The following is a 27,242-nucleotide window of genomic DNA, read 5'->3' on the forward strand; positions in this document are numbered from 1 at the left end:
CCATGCATGGCCATGCCACAGGCACCAGCCAGCCCCCAGCCTTACTTTTAGGTGGAGGTGGTCGGTCCATTGCCCGATGACTTTGTACTCGGGAGTGGAGTTCCTGATCTGGTACTGGTAGATGTCATAACGCCCCGGCGCATCTCCGTTCTCGTTGAACGTCACGGGAGTCCCGGCAATGCCTGCAAGAGAGGGAGGGCTCAGCACCCGCAGCACCCAGCAGCACGGGGTGCCCTGGGTGACGGCGTCGAAGGGGGCTCTGCTTTGATGCTTCGCCCTCGGCGTGGGGTTTCTCACTGCTGAGAGTGCCGCAAGCTGCCAGGACGATGCCAATGCGGGCACAGGGTGGAGGAAGCAATTGGGGAAAAGAAAACCAACCCCAAACCCAAGCTGGTGTGGGGACCTTATGGTACCAACCCACCGACCCGCCCCAGAGCCGGAGCTTACTGAGCGATGCCAGGCACCGAGCGCTGTTACACCAGCCAGTTTACTGCTTCTTTTAAAAAAGGGGGAAAAAGCAGCTTTAAAGTTAAATCAAGTGAACTGTGCAGATAAACACTAATGAAAGGAAGGAAGAGAAAAATCAAGCAAGAGGGAAAAATAAATAAAAGAGACACTACAGAGGAGATCACAGAGTGGAGATAAATAGAAGTAATAAGGAGGACAAGACAGAAAATGTTTATTAAGGAGATAGAGCAGAGGAAAAGATGCGTTTCCAGAGGAGATCTGAAGCCAAGGACACAGCAGCGTGATTCCGTGGGACCTCTGCCAGCCGTGACACGAGAAGGTGGCAGGGGGGAGCGGGCGAGGGGAGAGGCCGGGCAGCGCGGGGCAGGCAGGACGGCAGGGTGAGGGCAGAGTTGCTGCCGGGTTACTCTCCAAAGGCTCCCCGGAGATGTGGAAGCTCAGACCTCCTCGTCTGTTGATCTGCTGCAAAACCACCCCGTCTTTGCACCCTGCTTTTGCAGTGTGGCGGGTGCCAGATGGTAACGCGAATAAATTGTGGGTGCTGCCGTGTGACCCATAACGGGGGACAACCTGAGACACCCAGCCCCACGGGGCCGTTCCTCCCCACCGCCCCGGGGATGGACAGACCTGAGAAGTTGACGTTGCGGATGTACTTGAGCAGCTCCATGCCGTCCACCGGGTCCATCCTGGGGCACAGCCCCACCTTGCCGGGGCAGAGGTTCTTGTGCATGTTGTGCAGAGCGTGCCCCATGGCGTAGACGGCATCGATGACAAACTGAACCTTGCCCTCCTGCTCGTACGAGGAGTCCTGGCCGATCCGCTCTCGGTCTGCGGATACACGTAAAGCGGGGCTGCCATCTCCCTGCCATCCCAGCCGTGCCCCACAGGGATATTGCTGCTGCAGCCAAACCCTTGCAAACCAACCCATTCATCCCCAGGACTGAAGCAGCCAGAAAGTCCAACCCGTTCCCAAAAATACAAACCCATCCGTCAGCCGGAGTGCCTCTTTCCCATCGGGAAGCTTCTGCTACCTAGGCGTGCCCCAGGAAGGAGCAGAAATGCCTCTCAAACACCACCAAACTCCTCCCAAAACAAAACCCACACTGCAGATGTGTTTCGCAGCGCCAGCCCAAGGCATCGGCTGTGTCTGCACTGCCAGGGCTCAGGACTCGAGCCTCTCCGCCAGCTGAAAGTCCTCCCATCACCTGCGTGTCCCTTGTCCGGAGGGGTCAGGAGGGACAGCCCGGGGGGACGCTGTGGCTCTCACCCCAGCCCCTCTGAGCAGCACGCCAGGAAGGTTTGGGGTAGGTGAGGTGGCCTCTGTGGGCAGGAGGAGGGTGACATGCAGCCAAAAAAACATATTAACTGGGGAAATATCTAACCAACCTTCCTGTAATGCCTTTCTGAAAATGTGGGTCCACTTCCGAGAGCCCTCGGGGTGTCACGTCCCAGTGCCATGGGACATCCCCGCACTCCCAGGTCCCCAGCGGGACATGGGCTGGGCTCGGTCGATGTCCCATCCTCACCCCGTGGGCTGACCTCCTTCATCTTGCCAGGAGCTCCCACCGGCTCAGTCTCTATCAGCAGTGTCAAGGGGCCACCCAGGCAGTATCCAACACTGGCTGCATGTCCTCCATCACATTCCTGAAGCCTCCTGTCACCCCGCTCCCCTCGTCACCCCCTGCCTCCCTCCCACCCCGCTGACCCTGCAGCCCTTTGCAGCCTCCCCGGCCATCCCGGCTTGCGGGATCCTGCAAGGATCTGGTAATTACCGGCGACAGCTGCCTGCCTCTCCTGTCATAACCGCCCTTAATGGGACTAGAAACATGTTAATCATTTAGCAAAAGACACCGATTAATGTAGCACGCTGTTAATTACAGCTAAGAAAGCGTCTCCCATGGGGCAACGCCACGTCAGAGAGCCACGGCCTCTGCACCTCCATCACCGCCTCTGCGGCACGGCCGGGCACCCCGCCAGGCCACAGCTCCTTCGGCAACAGCGAAAGGGAAGGAGGATTTCTCAGGGAGCCGAAGGCACAGCCTTCATCCTCTGGAGAGGCAGAGGCATTCTAGAAAGCCATCCAAGGGTGGCCAAAATTAATTCTGGCTCCTCCGTGCAAGGATGCTCCCTGATGCCAGGTGGGGATTTAGGGCGACTGCAGGGGACCGGGACACCCAGCCTGTGCAGATGGGGACAGAAAGGCACAAGCAAGCTGGGGTTGCTGATCCCCTCTCTCCCCGCTGCGGGAAGGTGGGACGAAGCCAGTGCCGGACACGGAGCAGATCTCTGCCGAGCGGGGATGTCCCCGAGGGCCACGCGCCCGGAGGTCCCTGTGCCGGGACAGAGAGTGAAACGTGCCGCTGACAAGGCACTAAAGCAAACCGATAGCGAGCTGACCACAAGAACAGATGATATCAAGGAGGTGAATTTATAGCCCATCCTTCAAAGTTATAAAAATGCTTTTGGACTACGTGAAGATTACTCATGCAAAACCCGTCAAGTTATCCTTTCTTCCACATTATTGACAAGGGCTATTAATCTTCTCCCTCAGCTTCGGGCCTTTCCCCGCATTCATCTCTCAAGGCGCAGACAAGCCACTCTATCTTGTCAAGATAATTACCCATTTAAAAAAAGGGTGTAATAGACTGTCCAGGGGAGCTGAGCCCGCAGGGATGTCCCAGCCCAGATGCCACCTCCACACCGTCCTGCCACCCTATGCGCCCAGGGGACACACGGGACCCAGGACTCATCCCTTCCCGGCTCCTCCGCTTCCTAGCAGGCACCTCCAATCCCACACAGGTCCCAGCAAGTAAAATACAGCCCGCTGTAATAACACAGGCTGCGGTGGCTGGGTTTCCCTCCCAAACATCTCTCTGCCTTGCAGCGAGCAGCATCAGCCCGGTGCGGTGGGAGAAGCCAGCTCCGGTGCCAAAGCTGAGCCGCTGCAGATAAGCAGGCGTCTCCGGGGCTGTAGGCTGGTGCACAGAGGGGGCAACATGGAGCAGAAAGCTGAGGCTCATTCCCGACATGGAGACGATAAATCTCCGCCTAACTCGCAGTAGATTAGGGCCGCAAAAGGGATGTGACCCCGCTGATTATAATAGCAGGGTCATGCATTGTTCTACAGGGCTGATAATTAATTTTCAAGTGCGTGACGAGCCTCTGCGGGCACCCCTCAGAGGACGGACGCAGCTATCTTCTCGAGCGGTGGATGAGACGGGATTAGCATCAATTCCCATCACATCGCCGGCGCCGGCTTTCGGCAGGAGTTAATCAAAATCGCTCACAGCGCTGCTCCGGAGAGCTGGGGGACGGTGACGCCTCTGAATCTCCGTATCTCATGGGTGCTGGCGGCAGCACCCAGCACCATCGCTGCGTTTTCGGGCTGGGTGAGCCCATCTGGGGAGCAGTGACTGTTCCCCCCAAGGGATGCTCGCTGCAGATATCTCTCTGCAACGAGGGCTTGAGCTGCCCTCACAGCGAGGCGGCAGTGCCCGTTTGGACAGCCGGTGGATCTGAAGGAAAGCCGAGCAGAGGCACTGCTGGGACGCTACTGCCCGCTCAGACCCGGCCTCGGTCAACAGGAGCCTTTTATCATCTTAACTACCAGGCAAGCAGTGCAAATCCTCCCCCGTCGGCCCGGCTGGGGCACGCTGTGCTGGAAAACAGCCAGTGCCACAAAAAACCAGCCCCGTATTAAGAACAGACTGGAGAGAAGCGAAACAGAAAGGGAAAAGAATATGAAGAATCACAAATAAAGAAGGAAAATCAAATCAAAGCTCCTCTCCCCCCCGCCCACGTTGCTGCTCTGCATCTATCTGCAGCCTGGTCGGGTGGAGGTGAGCGTGCAGAGAAATCCCCAGCCCTGCTTCAAAGCAGAGTTACCATCCGGCCCTGCTAAACGAAGGCCATTAATTAGCTCTCCTGGAAAAAGAGTAGCCCAGAGGGCCTGGGAGCATCCTGCGGTCCCTGTGTGGGTGGCAGGTGGGGGGACACAGCCCCGAGCCGTGCCCCGTCCTCCTGCCCTTGCCACCCCATGGCTGCCATCGGCTCCTCCGTCTCTGCTCGCAGCACCCCAGCACCTCCCCGTCTGCATCCGCACGTGTGTGAAGTATTAACGAAGCGGCGGCTGGCAGGATCCTTTCCAGCCCCGCCGGCCGGGCGCGAGCAGGGGCTGGCTCCGCTGCGGGAGCCTGCCCAACCCGGGAGGGTCGGGGACACAGCCCGGCGGAGGGAGCTTGGAGGTGGGGAAGGATACTGAGGAGATCCTCCTGCAAAAGCAGCTGGGAGACAGGTCCTGGCCTGATCCTGGTCCCAGCAGGACAGCCTGGGGATGGAGCGCACAGGTCCGGATGGGTGCTAGGGCTGGTCTCGGGGATAACACAAGCAGCTGCCAGCAGGAATCGCCCCAAAACCTGGTGCCCACCCCAGCCCTGGCCCCTCACCTTCCTCCCAGCTCTCCCATACGTGAACGAGAGCCATGAGCTCGGTGGTGGGACCCTTTGGTTTGGTTTTTGGGATGCAAAAGCAAGCAAAGCCGGCATTTCTCTGTGCATGTTGGGCTCTACCCAAACTTGAAGCTCATGGGGAAAGTCAATACAATCCCCTCTAGAAAACATCCCCAAATGGGACGTTTGCATAAGCCGTGCAAAGCACAGGAGCCCATGGAACTGCACAGGCAGGTTATTCGCTTCATCGTGCATTATTTCCCCTCTCCATTTATCTGCCAAGCAAATGTTCAGGAGATAATTTATTTGCTTACAAATTCAGATAAATTAAAGACAGTTCCTAGGACATTTGCCATGTCGTGGTTTCAGCTGCCTCCACTAATACCTTGGCCCTGAAATATTGCTTGTTTAAGTGCTACATTACTATGAAGATGAAGAGATCAGCGGTTTGCAGGACCTGCTCATGCATTTCCTGGTGCTGGGGATTTCTTGATGCAATCGGGAAAGATGAGGAGCTCTGGGCTACCCAAGGCCATGGCCATGGGCAAGTTTTCTTGCATGCCCTTGCTGCTTACCAAGCTCACACCTACGCATTAGCCACAAGACTACCTGGGGAAGCTGCAGCACTGGAAAGCCCTTGTGGGGACAGAGAGGTGTCCCCAAATCATCAGCTGAACATTTGGGGAATGCCTGCAAGGGAGAGGATGTGGAAGCACCATCCCTCATCCTCAGCAGTGAAAGCAGGGGAAAAAAAAAACCCTTAATGATCAAACTTTCCAGGCACGGCCAGCTCCATCCGCCCGCCGGCACGCCACGGCGTCCACAGACACCCCTCCCAAGGGGACGGGGGGGATGCGCAAATGTCCCCAAGTCCTGCCATGTCGCAGCCTGCGAGCCGCCGTGTCGTTATATGTCGTCAGCCAGTGCCAGGCAGGCAGGAAACCTCTCCCATCTCTCAGTAAACGTGTGCTGGTTTGGGCTGGGGTAGAGTTAATTTTCTTCATAGTAGCTAGCATGGGGCTGTGGTTTGGATTTGTGCTGGAAACAGTGTCGGTAACACCGGGATGTTGTCGTCGCTGCTGAGCAGGGCTTACACACAGTCAAGGCCTTTGCTGCTCCTCACCCCACCCCGCCAGCGAGTGGGCTGGGGGGCACAAGGAGCTGGGAGGGGACACAGCCGGGACAGCTGACCCCAGTGACCAAAGGGACATTCCAGACCGTATGGCCTCACGCTCAGCGTATAAAGCTGGGGAAGAAGGAGGAAAGGGGGGAATGTTTGGAGTGATGGCGTTTGTCTTCCCAAGTCACTGTTACGCGTGATGGAGCCCTGCTTTCCTGGAGATGGCTGAACCCCTGCCTGCCCATGGGAAGCAGTGAAGGAATTCCTTGCTTTGCTTTGCTTGTGTGCGTGGCTTTTGCTTTCCCTATTAAACTGCCTTTACCTCAACCCACGAGTTTTCTCACTTCTACTCTTCCAATTCTCTCCCCCGTCCCACTGGGAGGGAGGGAGCGAGCGGCGGTGGGGGGGCTTGGTTGCCGGCTGGGGTTAAACCACGACAGCATGTCACCTCCTTGAGCCTCCAGCCATCCCCTCGGCAGCACCGTCAGCAAGACAGATCCCCTGGTTGCCTTGTTTACTGCATTAATCCCTACAAGCCTCTTTTAGCTGGAAATGCACGGTGCGGGGCGAGGAGGGGGGCCTGGGATCAGGCTCTGCCAGGACGAGGTTCCCTGCCTGGAGCGGCCAAGGGGCACATCAGCAAAGCTGTTTGCAACGAGACGCGGGCAAACACCGCTCCAGCACGTGCCCCGGGGCGATCACCTCCTCTCCGGGCACCCCTGCACCCTCCTGTGGGGCACCCGGCAGCACCCTCCCTGCGGGCACAGGCACGGGCACGCTGCGGCTGCAGCCTCACTGCTGGCTAAGCAAGAGCCGGAGCCTGACCCTGCGCTATCCATTGGCCTCATTTCTCTGCGAGCACCCCAGCTTTTAGCCTGCTCAGGTGAGATAGGAGCTGCTTGCAAGGGAGCAAGGATGCACCGGTGGCTTCATGCCTTACACGGGACAACGGTGCTTCTGCCAAGCACGCGATGAGAAAGAGGCAGTTGTCCAAATGCTGAGAAACAATGCAGAATTCAGTCCCAAATCCCCCAAATGTGGGTGGTTTTGTACGTGCTGAAGACGGGGCCAAGGGAAGGGAGATGTGCAAGAAGCGTGCATGAGAGGGAGCAGCCCTGGGAGCTTTGCATGGGGACCTTGCCTTCGTGCACGCACAAACCAAGCAGGCTCCACAGGCTTCCTGGGTCACACACACCACATCGGGGTGCACAAAAGCATTTTTGTGCAACATTCCTGTCTACTTTTAAAAGCGAGCCACCGCCGTCACGAGCCCAGCGGACACCCGAGTGCCCGCGCAGGCGAGCAGCTCTGCATCGCCTACGTTCCCCACGCTGCAGAAGCGCTGGCGTTTCTCCAGCCTTCCCCAAATTCCCACCTAGCTTTGATGCTTAGTCCAAAAAAACACGCTCACAACCGAGACCGCCACACACATGGAGCATCAATTGCCATGTAGCTGCCTTGAGCTGGGCTGGCAGCTCTGAAGCAGCAAGGACGTGGCTGAGCTGAATAGCCATAAGGGGAAAGCAAGCGAAAGTTTTCTAACGCCTGGCTTGTGCTCTCTGCCCCCGCCTTCACGTCCCTGTGCACCCCGTGCCATACAGCAATGCACACCCACCAGGCCCCGCTCTCCCGCAGCATCCCCACAGCTCTTACTGGTGCACTTCTTGATGCTACTGCCCTTCTTCAGCGCGTGCCGGCTCAGCTTGCAGTGGAAATTTTCCTCCCAAAACTCGGCAAACCAGATGTTTCGGCGGTTGTTGTCCAGCGTCCTGCTGGAGAAGTAGCGGTCGAAACCTGCCCGGGGAAGAGGGGACGGAGGGGATAAATCTCCGGGATGGCAGAGAGATGTTTAACTTGGCCCAAAACTCCCCACAGGCAGAGAGGAAGGAGGGTCTTGTGAGCGATGGGGTCCAGGGACATGTAAGAGTGCGGTGGGTTTGTGTCCGCTCACTTGGGCAAAGCTGCAGGCTGGAAAACCCACTCAGGATGCCGTTGCGGGGGGACAGCCGACCCAGGGGAGAGCTGAGGGAACCCACCGAGCGCAGCCCCTTACCTTTGACGGAGACCCGCTTGGGCAGGATGGTGACGGAGCCCTCGGCCACCTCCTCCAGGTGCAGGACCGGGGAGATTTTGGAGCCCCAGCTGTCCGAGCCCATCCAGATGAAGTGTCCCGTCTGGTTCGCCCTCTTGGCCGCCTCCAGCACCCTTCTGCGGAGAGAAGCAACAGGCGCTGGAGCTCGCCGGCACCGCGGGGCCAGGGCACCGACTTCGTGTCCAGCCCCACGGAAGCGGGGATGCTGGCACTGGGCATATGCATATGGCCCCCTTAATCACCCAACATCAGGAAAAAGAAAAAAAATCAGGTTACGCCGCAGCAGGCAGGAAAAGCAGCAGCACCGGAGAGCGCGCGTGTGCTCCCAGCTCCGATCAGCATTGCAAGGCGTGGGAGAGAGCCAGCCAGTGCTGCCAGTGCCCAGGCTAGAGCTAAACTGGGCTCTGCTGGGCTCAACTGGGCAGCTGAGCAGCAGTGGAGAGCTGGAGATGCCATCCATCCTGCCAAGCATCCCTCATCGTGGCCAGACACTCAGCCGCACACGCTTGCACGCTCCACCAGCGCCAGCCAGTTCAGAAAATCTTAGTAGGTGGATGGAGTTTTCCTGGATCCGACCCTCCGGGCTCTTTTTTCCCAGGGCTCGCTGTCCCCTCGGGGGCTTGTGTGAGTCCCCAGCCCCGTGGGAGCGGGGCCCAGGGCAGCTTCATCTCCCCGTCTCCCCGTGCAGCGAGGAGGCAGGTTTGTGACTCACCCCCCGCCGTCGGGAGCTGATCATTTCAAGTCCAGATGGTGTTTGAAATGCGTGATAAGAAAAAAAAAAAACCCATACAAATCGAGCAGAGAGTGGAGACAAGACGGGATGAGGCAGGCGTGCTCTGGGAGCCGCGGGGCCAGCAAGCAGCCGGGGAGCCGTGGCGGCTGCTCCGTGCTCATCCCGGGTTGCCCCGAGCTCCGGGTGCATCCCGTCACGGGGAGGTCAGCAAAGCCCACGTCCCGCTCCGAGCACAAGCAGCATCCAGCTGCCTGCGGTCCTCGTGCGGGGCAGGATCTCCCCGGGGGAAATCGAGGACGTTCCCGTGAGATCAGTGATTTACACCTGATCGGAGCCAGGCAGAAATTCGAGCAACAACCATCCCCGGACCGTCTTGCTCGGCAGCAAGGCCCTGCGTGTTTCAGGAGAGGCAGCACACCATCGTCCAGGCTCTGCAGCCCAAGCTGCCATGAGGGTCGGGATCGTGGCAGCCTCCATGCCCAGGCTAAACCCATGCTTACCCGGCGTGAGGTGGGTGTGCGTAAACCGCTGTTCATGTGTCAACCACTGTAACCACTGTAAACCACCGTGAAACCACTGTGAAACCACTGTGATCCTATTTGGATGGGTAAATGTTTACAAACCCCAGTTAATGGGCTTTGCCATTTACACAGGGAGGTAAATCCCCCATTTCTCACCACACACCCGCATAAATGTCAGGTTTGCAGACATTTCTATTAAGGAAGGAAAAAAGAAACTCGGAGCGTTTGCACATCTGATGTAAACTGATTTAAAATCGCAGTTTACCCACATTTACATAATGTTTGCTGATTAATAAATTAGATACTTAGGAAATCAGGGGTAGTTCCATGTGAATCATTCTGCTCCATAAACAACGGGAGCTGCAAGACGTCACTTCGCTTGCAGAGCAGCTCATCACCTCGAAGCGTGGCTGCGTCCCCAGCCCTGCTGGGCAGGCAAGGTGGCAAGGGGGGGCCCGAAAGGCCCCTCCGGACCCATTTTTCTTTCACGCTGGGGGCTGAGGCTGCACAGCAAAGCAGAACCGGCACCTGGATCCTGCCATGGCCGGTGCTCAGCGAGGCCCCGTGCCAGCTCTGACCCAGCCTGTGAGCGGCGTGAAGCAGCTGGGTCATGACAGCAGGGGTTTCCAAAGCCAACAGAAAGCGGATTTTTTCCTCCTTTAAGCTCTGCGTTGCTGCGGTTTGATGGCAGCAACATGCCAGGCGGCCACTCTGGAGTCAGCTGTGGTGGGTCCCTGCTGCAGACGTGTCCGTGCAACGCTGCAAGGTGCATCCTCTCCCCGTTGCAGACACATCCGTGCCACGCTGCAAAGGCAGCTAGGCAGGCACATCTGCTCCGCCTTGCAGACACATCTACACCACGTTGCAGACACATCTACACCACGGTGCAGACACATCTGCACACTGCAGGCATGGTTGGCTCCTCTTGCAGTGCCCGGCTCCTGCCATCAGCATCCCGCAGCCCACGCCCCGGCCAGCAGCACGCGTAGAGCACGTCGGACTCGGTGCGAGTGCCCTGAAGTGCATTCCCCCCCACCCAGCCTCCCCTCCCAGCCAGGCCAGCCCCTCCGCACCTGATATCGTCTTCGTTGGCGAAGATGATGACGGCCCGCGCGTGGGAGGTCTCCAGGAGGCGGCGGATGATCTTGTCGAACTCTCCCGGCTTGGGCTCCCGTGGGATCTTGACGGACTGGGCCACGCACACCCCCCCTGCGGCAGAGAGAGCCCTGGCACTGAGACACCCCCGCCAGTCCCCATCCTCCGGGGACGGCCCGTCTCCGAGGGCTCCTCGGCCCCACAAGAGGCAAACGGGGGTCTCCCCAGCTCACCTGCACTCCCACCCCAGTGAGGGGCTCAGCCCTGCACCGTCTCCCACGGCACCGCACCATCTCTGCAGCCCACCGCCCCCAGAGCCCCCTGCCACCACCCAGCCCCCCGAGACAGGTACCCACGCCTTCCCCTTACGCCTCCTCTCCCAGGCCACTGCCTTCACCGCTCCTCTCCCGCACAGCTCAGCCCTTCTGCGCCACCTTCCCTTCCATCCCGCATCTCCGTAGCTCATCTCTGCCTTCCACCCGCTCCTCTTAGTACCTGTCATCTCGAGCCACAACCGCATCACGCCCCGTCCCCCCGACAGACACACGGTCCCATTCCAGCGCCTCGAAGAGGGTTTTCCAGCCGTCTCTGAGCACCAGCCCCTCCCCAGCCCAGGACTGGGTTTTGCAAAGGGCTCTGCACACGCAATGGTCAAATACTGGCAAAACCAGCCCGTGGGAAGAGGAGACGATGGGCTGCAGCCCTGGCACGAACCTTTTGCCCCCAAGACAGCAGCCTGGCCCTGCAAAGCGTTTTATTCCCATCCCTGCGGCACCGGCCGAGCTCCCAGCCCAGCTTTCCACGGGGCGATTGCAAAAGCAGCTAATTAAAATTAAAAGAGACAAGGGGAAGCAGGCAATTGGAAGAGTCCCCACGTATGGCTGCTGGGCTCCCAGCCTCCAGCTCCGAAAAGCCAGAGCCCTCCTGCTCCTGCATTTTTGCAGATGCCAATAAAAAGAGAGATGGGAGAGAAAATTAAACATTGCGGGACCTTCTGGATGTAATTGATGGTCTCAATTTGCATAGTAAATGACACGGCTGATACCTCGCCTGCCACTAAAAGATCCCAGCTTAAGCAAAGGTCAGAGTAATTAGCACACCGTGGCAGGGAGAGATTTCCCAGCTTACAGCCCTGGAGGGGAGCAGGGGGAGGACGGGACTGGGACAGGCGCTGAGGCGGAGGCCTCTGGGACGGGAGGCTTCGCTCCCTCCCGCAGGGCTGGGGGAAAATTGGGGTAATTTGGACCCTTGTAGCCTAACAAGAGGCGAGGGGGGATCTCATGGGTGCTGAGCAAGCAGCAAGGGGGATGGCGGGGATGGGGATAACAGCATCTCCCAGCAAATACCCGCTGGCTGGGGGAGCATCTCCCACCCCGGCCCCACGCAGCCCAGCCACGGAGAGTGGGATTTTTCAGGGTTTTTCTCCTATGGTAAGAAATGGGGCCAATTTGCTGTTTGTTTCCCATATGGAGAGCCAGATGGATGGAGTGGAGGGAGTTGGATAAACAGACTCCCGGACAGACAGATCAGCCAGGCGAGACGGGCAGCAGCAGGCAGTGCCGGCAGGATGGGCACGTCCCTGCCCGGGGGTGCTCGGCCCCGGTCACCGCCGAGCCCCCGGCCAGGCCAGGGTGGCGCCGGCTGTGCCGCCAGAGACGGCAGCTCCAGCTAAGGAGCCGGTGCAGCTTAATTACAGTTTCCATGGCAATAAAAGGAGAAAATCCAACAAAAGCAGCAGTTTGCAAACACGAGAGCCTTCCAAAAGCCCCGGCGCAGTCGGGCGGGTGCATGCACACGCAAGTGACGGCTCGGGGCTGGCACAAGCGCACACCCACGTGCCAGCGAGCACCAACACCGCGAGGCTCCCAGGCCGTCCATGCTCTGCTCGGGGCTCCTGTGAGCGTGGGAAGGTATGCACCGTGCTGCGTGTCCCACCGCGACGTGTGCCCCTGCGCACGCGTGTGCCCCTGAGCGTATGGCACAGGGACACGGGGGTTCCTGGCACGCATGTGGCAGCTGCAGCACCGGCCCCTTCCCAGCACGGACAGAGCAAACCCGGCTTTGAGACTTTCCTAGGAGAGCAGCAAGGCTTTTCATTGGGGTCCTCCACAAGTTTTATGCCCCTCGCCCTGAGCAGCGGCTTTGAGGGTCCCCAGGGTCCCGTGGCACTTGCAGGGGCAGCAATTGGCCTCAGGTGAGCTTGTGGCAGTGACCGGCTTCTTGTACGTATGGGAAGAGAGGGTGGCAGAGTAGACTGGCCCATAAATAAATAAGAAAGGAGACTAAATCGATGGCAATTCAGAAATGACCAAGTTACTCGGCAGCTCCGTTAAATCAAACTAACAAGGAATGTAACAAAAAAGGGATATGGGCAATTAGAACGTAATGAGGACCTTATTAACGCAGGGGCTGGGGAGTGCGGAGCACACGAGTGGGACGCGGCCAGGCCAGCAGGAGGGGAAAGCGGGGATGGGGACCCAAAAAAGTGGCTGGATCCCGGGAGAAAACTGCCCTGAGGATGGACACAGATGTCTGCAACCCCTGGCTGCACCGCCTGTGCCCTGCAGTTTACTACAGCTCATCGGGGCTCTCCAGGCTTAAAAATAACATAAACCTCACCCAGCTAAAAGCCCTCGGAGCGTCTGGGAGCCCCACATTCCCGCAGCACCCTCCTCCAGCCCGTGCACTGATGCTGGCAACACTGCTTAACGTTTTTATCTTCTTAATTAATGAAATCTTCTTAATAATGAAAAAAAAGAGGTCGGGGGGTCAGGGGGAGGTGGCTGGGGGGGGCAGAGCTGTGCGTTTCAGGGCAGCCCAGCTCACCTCCAGCAGCCCGGGCTCTCAGCGCCTGCATTATTCATGGCCCCCGGGCGCCGCGGCGGGCAGGGGATTTGCCAAGCGATGCTCCTGCTGTCTTTGCACAAAAATCCATTTAGTCAAAACGCTCCTTTAAAGCAAGAAATTAAAGCGAGGAGGCGGCGGCAATGGGGAGGAGGCAGCCGCTCTCCCTCCTCCGGCGGGACGGCGCAGCATCGCTCCCTGACTCGAGCCAAGGTCTGACCCTGGGAGGAGGCAGGAGGTGAGGAACGAGGACCCCTTTCCTCCCCCTGCTTTGGAAAAGGATGAAAGAGGAGCAGGAATAGTGGGGAAAGCCTCCAGGACCAGGGCAGCATCCCACAGCCAGCTGCCAGAGACTGCTTGGAGACAGGCACCCAATTTAAGGATGCTCAGACCCAAGATCCCATGCATGCCATCACTGATGGACAGCAGCATGGGATGCAGGGTGCTTATAGCAAGAAACAGCCTCGAAAAACCCAGCTTGGACCCATTCCCAAACCTCCCACGGGCTGGGGCAGCAACCAAGTACCTGGAGCTGCAGTCCCAGGGTCTGGAGCTGCTTTTGGCTCCTGGCCCGAGCCCCCGCAGCAGTGGCATCCCGGTCCCACGGTGGCAGAGCCAGCAGCTTCGCAGGGAGGCTGCTGGGCAGAGCCAAGGATGAAATATTCAGCAGCCTGCATCCAGGGAAGCAGAGACCGACAGGGAGAGTGAAATGGTGGGGATGTAATTACAGGAGGTGGCCAAACCTGCCCGGCGCTGCCGCTTGCAGCCCTTTCTCTGCCACCTGCCAGAGCTCACCTTAATGAGCCCACCCCGGTTCATAAGCAGCGGCCGTCCCGTCCCACCCAGGCAGGTCTCGGCACAGACACCCGTCAGGGCAAGAGGAAAAATCTCCCGTGCAAAACCACGCTGTGCAGCAAGAGGGAAAGGGTTTGCCACGGGGCTCATCCTCCAGCAAACAACCCACCCTCCTGCCAGGAGAGCCAGGGCCAGTGGGGACGTGTCTCCACCCGAGTCCCACCTTGGCCCCAGGGGCAAAACCACAAGGATCTGTGCCCAGTGCCACCCAACAGCCCCATGCACCCATCCCAGCCGTGCAAAGCTTGCCTGTGAGCGTATCACCCCCGCCCCGGGCAGGGCAAAGCCCTCCGGGAGCAAACTGCTGCCTGCACCATCCTCAAGCTCATGGCCACATCCCTCCCACCGGCATCACCCCCAGCCCGGCGGGATCTCAGCCTTCCCCGGCATCCCCGCAGCTCTGCCAGCCGCTTGCCGGGGGCCTCAGGGACTCTCCTCATTAAGGTGGGGTTAACGCGTGTTGTCAAACACAGGTCAGGGTTTAATCTCCACCATTATGGGCTCAGTGGGAGCGCAGCTGCTCCGGGAAGCGCGATGCTGAAGTGCCCTCTTGATTGCAGGTAGATAATAAGCTTTTGCTGTCGCTAACGTACGCCATCAATCAGGGAGCGCTCTGCTGGGGCTCCCCGCAGAGCTGGCGGCTGCGAAGCACTGGGTGAGCATGGGCCCGGCACGTTGGAGAAGGGGGGCCTGGCTCAACCGTGCTGGGAACAGCGACGTGCACGTCCCCTCCGCCGCGACGTGCTCCCCGGGCAGCCCTGGGCACCCTGAGGAGAGGATCAGGCTCTGCACAGCTCGGCTTCTGCAAGCAGCACCTGCACGGCTCCCCTGCGTGCTCCTGGCCTTCCCTTCCTAACCCCAGCCTTTAAATGAGATTCCCAAGCCCAGAGTCTTAATTGGCGAGCGGCTGGCTGCTCCCCTGCCCCGGGATTCATTATTCATGTCACTTCAAAGCCTCCAGGAATGGACTCATTAGAGGAGAAGTCATTAGGGACATGGCTCTGTGGCCTTGCAGAGGCAAAGCTCCTGTGCCATCGCAGGACCGGTGTGCTTTGGTCTGATCACAGAGCATGGGATGTCCTTCACAGGGCAAGGGTTTGCACTGTCTGTCCATCCATCCGTCCACCCACCCATCCGTCCGTCTGTCTGTCCATCCGCAACACTGCCGCAACAAGCGGCTTTGCAATTTGGGAGAGGCTCCCTACGTCCTACGGGTACCCGCACACAAGCCAGGCTGGGGAGAGCACTGTGATGGGGAAACGGCCCCGCGCCACGGCACGAGCCGAGGGAGAACGGCAGTGCCGGCAAGCCGCCCAGGTCCCATCACACGTGGCTCTAATCCCTCCTTTGTTGCGGCAGAGCCCTAATGAGAGCGATAGCCGGATTACCTGGCGCAAAGGCTGCAATATCGCACGAGCCCCAGTCCTGCTGCTGGCAAAGAGCCTGTGCTACCGGCTTGGGTGTGCTCGGGGACACCACCCTGCATTTGTCACCCAAAACCGGCCCCAGCGCATCCCCTGGTGCAGCCAGATCTCAGCTCGTAGACTGCTGCCCTTCACTGCAAGGTGGGCATCTCGCCCCTTCCCTCCTAGGAATACAAAGCGGGGAGCGATGGCAGCTCCCTGACCCCCGCGTGTTTGCAGCCTGGTCCCACTTCGGGGATGGCAGGTCCCTCCTTGTGTGCCCTGGGCTCTGCACCATGTGTCCCCATCACCGGAGGCTCCTGGCACTTGCCGCCTGCCTCATCAACCAGCTCCCTCATCCCTGGAACCGGCTCAAATGCTGCTCTTCAGTGTTTTGAAATCTCAGCAGACATTATGAATCTGAGCAATTTGCGCCTGCTTTTCAACTGCCTGCATTGCCAGGCTAAATCAGTAATTAATGAATTTGCAATGGGGAAAAGAAAGGAAAAGAAGCAAGTCTTCAGCTCAAACCCAGGGCCTTGGGTGGGACAGCAGGGAACAGAAAATTCAAGTTTCTCACTTGGGTAATAACACCACAGACTGTGTCCACGAGAAGGATCTTCTGCTAAAGACCTAATGAGGGACGCGGGAGACTCAAGCTCCCCAGCTCCCGCAGCCCCTCTGCAGGCAAGCTGCCCCTTGGGCTGCATCTCCTTCCCCCTCGCCCTGCTCCAGCCCTGAACTGGGAAGAATCAGGAGACTCTGGGATTTTGAGGGAGTTTTATAGCAAGATTTTGCAGTCTTTCTCCCATCCACTGCTCTGCAAAGGGAGCATTGCTCTGCAGTCAGAGGCTTGAGTTTATTCTCTGCAGCAGAGACCCCCACCCATCACATGACTCCAGGAGCTGGGGCTTGAAGTGCCAGCTGAGTCCTGAAGGCAAAGACGGCTTTTTCCTGCATTTATCTCATTTATCATAATCATTTATCTCATCTGTCCTAACCCAAGCCCACATCACGGAAAACACACACGCTCTCCGCTTCGACAGTCCCCCGGGGCTGCGGCTCCCATCTCACCCCGTCTCAGACCGGACCTCACCGGGAGCTCCACAGAGCTGCCGGCATTTGCCTGGCACAGCCAGCCCGGGTCACAAGCCCGCAGGCACCCCCCAACACACACCGAAAATATTAAAGAGCAAGATATTGACTCGGGCTGCCTCCAAAGCCCGGGTTTAGGCTGTGAGCCAGAGCCCGCACGCCAGCCTCGACCACAGCTAATAGGAGACCACAGCTCCTCTTTGTTCGGCCCCGCTCGCCTCCTTCCCTGCTTCCACCGCACAAAGGGAGCGCTGCGAGACGTGAAAACAAGGAGCAGAGTTAAGAGGCGAGGGCAGCGTTATTTACAGGCAGATTGCAGCCAGCAAACAGAGTGAGCCCCGGGGCTGGAGAGAGCGTTTTCCCAGCCCAGCAGCCCCAGTCCGGCTCTGGCTCTCCCCAGTTCAGCTCTGGCTCTCCCCAGTCCCAGCCCACAGGACACTTTGCATCCACCAGCAAACAGCTCAAGGGCAGGAAAGGGATTTTTTTTAGGTGGGGAAACTGAGGCACACCTCCCTTCAGGCTGTATTGGGGTACACAGTGTTGACAGTAACAAAAAGAAAAGAAGCAGTGGGGGGGAAAGAAATAGGAAAATAACCCAGGAAATGTGGTTTCTGCCTCCAAGGAGCCTGAAAGAGTTTCAGGACCCGAAGTGGCGATGGCAGCAGAGCCTTGGTGACCAGACCTGTCCCTCCGGCTGCCCCATCCAGCACAAAGAGGTGCCGCAGCCAGCAAGAGCTGGAGCTAATTTTTGGGCAGGGAGTGGGATGACAGAGGCCAGCACAGAAACTCAGGGGACGGGTATAACCATGATTTCAACCCGTGGGTTCCAGGGTCCCTTCCTGAGCCACGCTGTGAAAGGACCTGTCAGAGACGCTCCATTCAAGCCCGCAGGGGACGGAGATGCCACCACCCTCGGTGTTATCAGCCAGAAAACACCTACAGGAAAAGGTTCACCCAAACCCCGGAGCAGGGACCCTTTGGGCTCTCGGCATCGTGCCGTGAAAAAACGTCCAGCTCTGTGCCAGCTGGGAGGATTTGGCTGGGGAGCCAAGACGCCGGCAGCAAATAACAGCCCTCCGGTGAGCCGCGGTAATTGAGTGCTGACTGCACAAGAACAGCCGTCCTCGGGGGTGAAAGGGAGCTGGATTGCCAGCCCTGCTCTGCCCTACCGCTCATCGCACCTCGCTGTCACGGGGCTGAAGGTCACTTGCTTTAAATCCTGCACGCGTCGCTGGGGTGGGGAGAAACTCCAGGGGCAGGTGCCCACCAGCATCATCCTCCCACCCATCCCAGCTGTCCCACGGGTACGGCATCCGCAGGGCACAGGATGGGATGATCCCCAAGGCCATCAAATAACCAGGATTAGCAACCTCCAGGATTGCATGTACAAATCTGCTGTAAAGTCGTATTCGATGCTTGTTTATGCTTTAAGACTTGGGAGCGGCTTTTTGGGGGTGACATCCTGATGCATCAACCAAAAGTAATGAACCTGGTTAAAACCAGAAAATGACAGCCATGAATGTCACATGGGGGTGAACGAATGCATCACAAATATATATCAGCCTCTTAACTAAAAATATAGAAAACTCAGTGAAGGATAAAACAATAGAGGGGGGGAAAGACAGTGTAAAATTGATCCAGACACATGACGAAGGGGTCTCGCGTTTGGCTGGAAATATTACCCTCTTCACAAAACCGAGCGCTGCGCATTACGACGCATGGCATAACATGCCGCGCTCGCCAGCTAAATTACATAAACATAAATCTAATATTTCATCTCCGAGAGCTCGGCGACAGCAGAGATGTCAATGCACGCAGAGGCAAAGAGCTGCAGATGGGTCTGTCTGTCCACTGAACGATGCCACGGACCCGGGTCATGGGGAGACGCTGTACAAGAGGAGGATTAAGGTGGAGACACTGGGGACACCCCGCTGCTGGCCCTGCCTTGCACCTTGGTCTCAAGGTGTAAATACAGCCGGCACCCACTGCCTTCGCAGGATGCTTTGGGGGAGCACTTAAAACACTTAAATATGGCCAAAGAAAAGTCATCCTTTGCAGACATAACATCTTTGCACCCAAAAAACCTTCACTCTAGTGAATAAGGACTGTCCGGCCATTGGTGCAACCACCAGCAATCGCCGGGGCCAACAGCATAATGGCCAGAGTAATTGCAATATATAAGATATAATGGCCCTCCCAGGTCAGTCTGTCTCGGTAGCCCAGGGCCAGCCAAGAATAACTTGTCCCCGGGGCGAGTTTCTTCTCCCGCCGCCGGCGGAGGGTGTTGGTTTCTGCCTTGAGCAGAAACGCTTTCCACTGCAACGGCGAAGGCTTTAACGTGAGGCTTTGCTAAAAATTGAAACTGAAGGTCAAGTTGATAATGCATCAGAAAGCAAACAGCTTGAATGCTAACTGCTAACTACAGCAATGAGCGTTATTGCCTGATGGAAATAAAAACCAACTCTGAAGACTCAGGCTTGGCATGAAAAATGAAGCGGAGCGCTGTTCAGGAGGAGTGTGGGGAGATGCTCACCCTGATCCCGGGGTCAGCTGGCTCTTTCCCCTGGCATAAATACCCTGGCATGGGTAAACTCCACCGCTTCACAGACTGCTGGCAAGCCCGAGGCAGAGGCCAGATCCCGAGTGGATCCAGACCCATCCCTTTTACATCGCTTTGACAGGCTGAGGCACCTTGAAGCAGCAATAAATCGCAGGACCCTTTACGCTGCCGGAGAAGTGCAAATGAGAGCCAGGCGTATACAAACAGGCTGTAAAAGAAGGGGACGGATCCTTCACCCATTCCCAGCAGCTCTGCGCTGGTGTAAAGCCTTTCGGTGTCAGCAGAGCCGTCCCTATTTATGGGGGAGGATAGAAAGGCGAAGCAGGCACAACCCAGCTCTTCCTCCAACCTTGCAGTTGCCACCGCAGGAGGCAAGGCTGGGGGATTTTCAAATTAAAAAAAAAAAAAAAGAAAAGAAAAAAAAAAAGAAAAAGCACGTTCTTGGTCCAACTGCACCGTTATTCACGGCTGCGGAGCTACCTTCCATGGGCAAAGCAGTGAGGCCGACCCCCAGCGCTCGCTCCCAGGGGAGATGCTTTAGGGAGCAGCTCGGAGCCCACCCAGGCACCCAAGGGAGAGCCGCTTCCCCGGGCCCCGCGCTCAGGCTGATATATGACTGCTCTTATAAATAAACGTGTGCCTGCAGCGCGAGCAGGGAAGCAGCGTTACTGCTGATAACGCACAGGCTGCACTTACACTGCTGTTATACCACAATTACAGTGGAATTATGCTTTTTGATAACTAAATTATCACTAATGCACATAATCGTTGGGTTATGTGGATACACAAATTACAGGACTGCCTCAGCCCCAGATTAATACGCGTGCATTTCGACTCCATGTACACTCGTTTACTCTGCAATTACGCCGTCATATCATTAACCATCTGGTTATAGGAATTTGTGGTAACCACAGGTATCTCAAAGAAGAAGTGCTCGTGCTGCAGTGGGACCACCAGTCGTGACAATCGCTCCTTACTGGTGCTTAATGGAGGAGGAGCACGGGTTCGAATCATGCCTGTGCATCAACCTGCTCCTCCGGCCACGTGCAGCCCAGCACCTGGACCCCCAGGGAGGGGCAGCCACGGATGGGGTGGGAGAGCATCCTCCAGCTGTGCCTGCTGCAGGATACGGGCGCAACAGGGCCCGGCATGGGCTAATGAAGCTGCTTAACTCAGTATTACTGTCACCTCCCTGTGTCACCCAGCGGTCCCATCAGCCCTGCACCGGGCACCCCACAGGGCAGGACCTCATGGCCCAAGGGAGGCCAGGAAACTCCTTTTTGGGTGGAAAAATGCTTACGATAATGCAAAATGCCCCCACGCACACACATACCCCCAAAAAAGGCTGCTTTCCCCTATTCCTCCTGTAGTCAGATGAGCACCTTATCATCATCATGAGCCAGATGGGGCTGCTGTTAGCATTTATTTACAAACCCCGGTAGGGTCAGCGGCGAAGCTGTTAACAGAGCCATAAACGCAGCCCTTTGCTCGCAGCCCTGCAGCCCTTCCCTGGGACACCCCATCCCACGGGGCACCCCATCCAGCTCCCCCAAGGCCTGCCGGGCACCGCGTGTGCCCGATGGCACCTTCCCATCTGCAGCCCCGTGTATCCCCTGCAGCAACAAACCGTCACACCCGGCTGCGTGCAGACACAACCCCAGCTCAACGCGGGCACCCCGGCACCGCTCGCACCCTCATCCCCATCACAGGGCATGCAGCAGCATGCCCCGTGCCCAGCCGTACAACAGGCATTGCACCCGCCTACTCCAAAGTATCCCCATGCACTCCTCCTTGCAAAACAGCAGCCCCATGAAAATATTCTGCTTTTCAAGTTAAAATCCTGAAGAGCAGATTCCAGGTTGAATCCCCAGATGGGTTTCACTGCATATTAAAAGCACAGCCAGTTCCCAGTGCCAGGGCGCGCGCGCGAGACAGAATTAACGCTGTTCCTATTTATAGGGCTTTGATTAGGAGCTCGTCACCTAGAAGTTTTTATTCCCTTTATCCATTTATAAGGCCATAACACAGTTTGACTAGCTCCAGATAGGTTGGTGTCCCACCGATTTTGCCAGAACTTAATATGCCATTCAGATACAGTTAAGCCAGTAATAGGCAGCAGCCTGTGCGCTGCAGGGTTTTAACTGCCTCAGAAAACACTCTTTAGCTCCCGTCTCGCCCCGTGCACACGATGCTGCGGAGGCGAAGCAATGCTGGAGCAAGGAGGGACCCCGGTGCTGTGCCGGTCCCTCCACGGGGTCTCAGGACGGCTTCGGGCTCATGGAAATAGCACCCACGACAGCAACACCCGGGGGTCCTCACCATCCCGGCTGGTCCTGGGATTGACGCTTGGCCACCAGTGGGTACCCACGAGCTCCTCTGCCGCTCCCGAGGCTGCTAATTCCCCCTAAGCATCCCAGCGCTCCCGTCAGCAAAACGCTTTCTGGCTCCAGACAAATCCTCCCAAAGAGTTTTGCTGAGCACGGACTTTCCGCCTGTCCAAAGCCTATAGACAAGTTAAAGCACCTGCCCTCGGGGATAATTCCACTAAAATTGGGTGAAGCGCATGTTGCTGCCAACTTTATTTTCTGTTAAAACCTGGGAGTATTTGTAAAAGTCTTTTCTTCTGGAACATGCCCAGCGCTGTGGCTCAGCCATGGAAGGAGGGGGTTAGACCGGCTCAGCGGCCACCGGCTCAGCGGATCTGAGGTGTCCTGGTGAGCAGGGAACGGGATCTCGAGATGCTTTCTGAAAGGAGCTGGCAGCAATAAAGCAGCCTGTCCTGCAGAGCGGAGGCAGCTTGTCCCAATCCTTGCTGGAGAGCTTGGATCCTTGCTGGACACCATGTTGTCCTCGCCATCAGCAGGGCAGCCCCAAAACCCGCACCACCCTGGGGTCGTTCCCCACACAGTGCCATCCACCCCTGCTCATGCACCACAACCCCATCCCAGCTCAGGCCAAGAAGCCCAACCAGATACATCTCTCTATTCCCATCCATCGCCTTTTCTCCTCCGGCCCCGGCTGCTCCAAAGCCCACGCCAAGCCCCCATCCCGGGGGAAACGCACTCACCATCCTCCCTGGACTTCTGGATGAAGGCCTCCACGCCACTTTCGCCATAGCTGCCCTCGGAGGCCAAGGTGGAGACGTAGTTCCACTTGAGGGCTTTGACGATGTCCACCATGGCTTGGGCCTGGTAGGTGTCGGATGGGACAACGCGGGAGAAGAAGTCGTAGCGACTGTTGTCACTCAGGTCCGGCGCAGTGGAGGCATAGCTGATCTGGGGGATCTGGGATGGAGAAAGACAAAGCGTCAGGAGAAAGAGGTGATCTCCACCCCACTGCGATGCCCTCACCTTGGCCAAGCTCCCAAAGCCCTACTCTGGAGGAGAGGGAGGTGGAAATCAAGGAAGACTATGGGTCAGGTGGGAGCACGTGCCACCAGACAGACATGGGATGCTCCAGAGCACCCAGGACCAGCAACTCATGGAGGGGAGACCACGAAGCAGAGGATGATCAGCTCTACTGGGTCTTGATGGCAACCCAAAGGCTTTGATCTGGTGATTTCCATCCATAATTGGGCACGGGACACACAAAACCACCCCAACCCATGCCGGGACACACATTTCTGTGTGGGCAGAGCCCAGCAGGTCAGAAGGACTCCAGGATCTCCTGAAGAAGAACAGAAACCAGCCCCAGGGCAGAGCAGCCACCAGTAAGTCCCTTCGAGGTCCACCAAGGAGCCGGGCAGCTCTGGGCTTTGCAGGGAGAGGCTCGGAGCATCCGAGGCTCTCATTTCTGCATGTAACATGCCTGTCTGCCTACTTTGATCTCCCCTCTGTGCTCCCCGGGTGCTGGCCAGAACGAGAGCTGTGGGTGCCTCTGGTGCTGCCTGGGTGAAGGGGACCAGCACCATGCGGGAAAGCAGGTACCAAGCCTTGGCCACGCAGGCTGGCCTGGCCCCTGGAGATGTTGGGGCTCGAGGACCACCTGAAGCTCAGGGGCACCCAGCAGGACCCCAGAAGGGTTTCCCGAGCATCACATGCACCCAGAATGGGAGAAGCCAAAGAGAAAACCTTGCTCCTGCCCCGGACAGCACTGCTAAGGTCTCCCTTTGGCTTCCTGCCCCAGGAAGGACAGATTCGACCTGACCCCACCCGACCAGGTCCTGTCCACCCAAGCCATAAATAAGCCCTTTAAATTAACCAGAGCTGCCGCACCTCGCGCAGTACATTAGAATGATTTAGCACTGGAGGATCATGCGATGCTTAACACTTACACGGCACTTGACATCTCCAAAACACACCACAGATGTTAATTTATCTTAAAGATGGAAAAGGCTTATTAAATTGCCAAGCCCAGGTTCTCCCCACTAGCATGCAGCTCCCTACCAAAGACGTACCAAATACCCAGACAGCCCCATCCATCGTCCCCTCGTCCCACACCCAGGCGGGTACCACACACCTCTCCCTGGCACATTGCAAGAGCTGGCAGAGCCCTGCCCAAAGCCTGGGTGAGGTTTTAAATTCAGCAGCGATATAATCGCAGGGGCTGGAGCTCAGCCAGCTGCCACGGTACAGCCTCACCGTGGCTACAGGGCTGCAGAGATGGCAACAGCCCTACCCAGAGCCGGCACAGCCCAGGGAAGGGTCCAGCCAGCCGCTGCCCTCTCGCCTCCCCGCAGATGCTGTTTTACTGCCAGGACAGAGCAAACGGAGGAGGAACAGCCCAGGGCATCGCCGATCCCAAACCACCCCAGGCCTTGGAGCAGCAATCCCCAGCTCTTAGAGGACTTTCCCCCTCTCCTGCTCCCTCTAATCCAGTTTAGAAATAATTCAGTAATTGCCGCTTGCGGGAGCACAAATGCTGCTGGAGCCACTGGGGACTGCAATGGATCCCAGCAATCTCACCGGGCTCAGCAAGCACCTGGGTTGTGCCAGATGCCCAAATCAGCTCAGGCTGCCTTTGGCCTCACCCATCACCACTCCCCGTTAGCCAGTTCCCAGCAGCAGAGACACCTGGGTGGGCTTGGAGGGGATGGGGAGAGGTTTGGGGTCTGTAGGGATCCTAGTTCATGTTATAAGATCAAGCCACCCTACTGGGAGCCCGAAATTTTGGTACCTGTCTCTTAATGATGGTGCTTCACCACCACAGCTCCCTGGTTAAATGTCACTATCGCCCCATCCCAACACCTCATCCGACCCGTCCCTGGGAGAAGCCCCCGTCCTGGCGGGCACAGCACCGGCTGGGTGGTGGCAGACCAAGGATGGGGGGACTTGCACTGGAGCCACCCGGGTCTCCCAGCCCCCACAACCCACCCCATCCTCCTCCGCTCCTGCTCCCAGGCTGCATCGCACAGTTTCTCCTTTGTTTCTCCATTATTATCCCCTCTTCCACTCCCCTCTCTCTCTCTCTATTAAATGCGATACTGGTGTTATAAACCCACGACTCCACCTGAATGCTAAAAGATGCTCCCTGGAAAGAAGCAGCCACCCTTCTACCTACCTGCAAAATACAAGATGGAAAAAGGGAGAGATGGAGAAGGAGTGGGAGAGGGAAAGGAAGGAACCTTTATCAAGGCACAAATAGGATTACTCTCTGTGACAATCTGTTTTGTGCTCCTTTCCGAGGGGCTGTGATCTGCTCGTTGGGTATCTGCGACCGGGAGCCGGTGCATGAGACTCGATTAAAATTCTGCTCAGCAGACGAGGCGCTCGTCTGGCAATCATTCATCCCGGAGAGGGGATGGGGGGGCAGGGGCTGCTCCACGCCCGCTCCCCTTGCCTCCTCCCTGCCTTGCCTGCAGCGGTGCTGGCCGAAGGACGGACACGGGGGCCTTGGGGTGGAGGCGATGCATGCAGCGTGCCCACGCAACGAGGGCAAGTGGGCATGGAAAGCAGCGGTGCCCGCATCAAAGGAGAGTCAGGGGCAGGACTGCAACCCTGCCTTTCCAGAGGATCCTTTCCCGACAATTTTTTTCTCTGCACAGTGGTTTAGTTTAAATAGATCCCTGCCTCCTCAGCAGGGCACTGGCAATGGAGACTTCCCAGCTATTCCCCCGTGACACCACGCATCCCATCCAAGCCCAGATGCCCAGGGTGCGCCTGGGTTTAACCCCCGGGGTGCCCCTCCTGCTCGAAGCCCTGCTGGAAAACGAAGCCTAGAAAATACCTGTTGATCTACGGGCTACAAACTGGAAGCTGTATTTTAATAAACAAATGGAAAGAGCTTTTCTCTCTCATTCCTCTGCCTTGGATGGAAGTGAAAATAAAATACCAGTTCCCAAATGACCGTTTCATAGACGACTTCTGCCTTTTTCCCCCTCTGCCTTTTTGATCTCCTGGTCTACAATAGACCAACTCCCGGCACCAGCTATTTTCTCAGATAAAAGACAAAAGTCCTTTTAGGTCCATAAAAGCAAAATGCAAGCAGGGAATTCAAGGTTCTTAGAAAGAAGAAGGATGCGGTGGGGAGGGGGAGCTGGAAACGTACCTCAGCTGCATATTTGGGCACCGGTGGTACCTTGCCTGGCTCATTGCCAGCCTGGGATAAATACGACGGGGGGGGGGGGGGGAATCAGTGGGACCAGCTCTCCTGCACCCCAAGGCTCCCTTGTCCCATCAAGATCCAGGAGTAACCCCGGGGCAGGGGAAAAAACCTCCTTCTTCCCTTATTTTGAACTGAAAACAGGAGTCAGCATCATCTAGAAGCACCCCCAACCTGGAGAAATGTCCCTCGGGGTAAGAGAGCAGGCAGGAGCCGGGCTTGGGGGTGTCATCCTGCTCCCCCCAGCCCCTGGGTCAATGGACTGGGGTGATCAACCTCAAACGCACCGCAAACACACCTTGATATCGTACCCATTTCATTACTGCCAGCTTACGAGCTGATGCGGCATTTCCTCTACCGGCGGCAGACAGAATCCCCTTCAGATCAGGGAGAATTAGGCAAAGGTGGCAATTCCAGCCCGGCACCAGCCAAGGCTTAGGGGGCTGCAATGCTCCAACGTAAACCATCAATCTGAACATCAGCCTGAGCAGCCAGGAGGGAAGGAGCCAAAAAACAAACGGGGCATTGCACAGCCAGAGCCATGCACAGCGGTCAGGAGCATCCCCACGAGAAGGGGCTCCTGCGCCCGCCCCGCTGCTCCTGGCACCAGCCCCCCCACGCCAGAGACAGGGTCGGGAGCAGCTAATTCCCTAACCATAATTATTAATTTCATGCATATCTTATGCAAACCTCTGGTTCACCGACAAGATGGAATTGATTTAATTAGAATTTCCATCATCGAGCCATTTGGACAGCAGCTTTTAATTAGGGAGAGTGTAAAGCACCGCAGAGGCTGGAGGAGCAAGGGGCTGAGCGGGGATGGTCAGACCTTGTCATCGGAGCAGGGCAGGCTGCAGGCCCCGGCCCGCTGCCCCTTCCCCAGGGCCACAGGATCAGGCCCAGTGCCAAGACAGGATCCAGCCCTCGGCATCTCCTTGGAGAGTGATAAAGATCCCGCAGACCCTGGGCTGCTCACCAGGTCTCCGTGCCTCAGTTTCCCCAACTGAAAATGGGGGCAGGGCAAGCAAATCGCTCAGGCATCGCAATGCACCCACACGACGCGCAGCCGATAACAAATTCCTCCATTTCCCAGCCCTGGTGCCACCAAAAGGCAGCCGCTCCGGGGTGACACACAACAGGGGACACGCTCGAGGGGACACAGCTTGGGGCAGGGAGCAATGGACTCCCCAGCCTGCCCGCTCCTTTGCCGCAACCTGTTAAACTGAGCGTGTAAATCAGGCAGCTCCAACGCCGGGGCTGACGCCAGCCGGCCATGGGCTGATCGGTCCCTTCAATAAATCTGGCTCTTGTCAAGAAATAAAGCACCGGGAAGCGCAGCAGCTGCAGGAGGATCTCCCGGCCAGCCCTGGCACGGGTTTACGCCGAAAGGAGACGGCTCATCCAGGGGTGCCGGAGGCAGACATAAAACCATCGATGAGAAAGAAAACTTTTTCTTAATTGCCTGCGG

At 57.5% G+C, this 27,242-nt stretch overlaps 1 protein-coding gene across 3 annotated transcripts in view; it reads right to left on the bottom strand.

The window, feature by feature from the left end:
- The window catches only part of GRM4 (glutamate metabotropic receptor 4), a 52,590-nt gene that overhangs the window by 11,481 nt on the left and 13,867 nt on the right, over window positions 1-27,242 (bottom strand). For 2 of the 3 annotated variants that reach the window (XM_072844822.1, XM_072844820.1), the window contains exons 3-8: window positions 22,302-22,518; window positions 10,456-10,591; window positions 8,090-8,244; window positions 7,690-7,830; window positions 1,096-1,296; window positions 46-182 (exon numbers count right to left, since the gene is read on the bottom strand). In XM_072844822.1, coding sequence (XP_072700923.1) covers window positions 46-182; window positions 1,096-1,296; window positions 7,690-7,830; window positions 8,090-8,244; window positions 10,456-10,591; window positions 22,302-22,518 — 987 coding nt within the window. The remainder of the gene's footprint in view (window positions 1-45; window positions 183-1,095; window positions 1,297-7,689; window positions 7,831-8,089; window positions 8,245-10,455; window positions 10,592-22,301; window positions 22,519-27,242) is intronic. The other variant, XM_072844821.1, reaches the window with a different exon arrangement.

The sequence above is a fragment of the Ciconia boyciana genome, chromosome 23 (assembly GCF_034638445.1).
Source record: "Ciconia boyciana chromosome 23, ASM3463844v1, whole genome shotgun sequence".
Taxonomy (NCBI): domain Eukaryota; kingdom Metazoa; phylum Chordata; class Aves; order Ciconiiformes; family Ciconiidae; genus Ciconia; species Ciconia boyciana.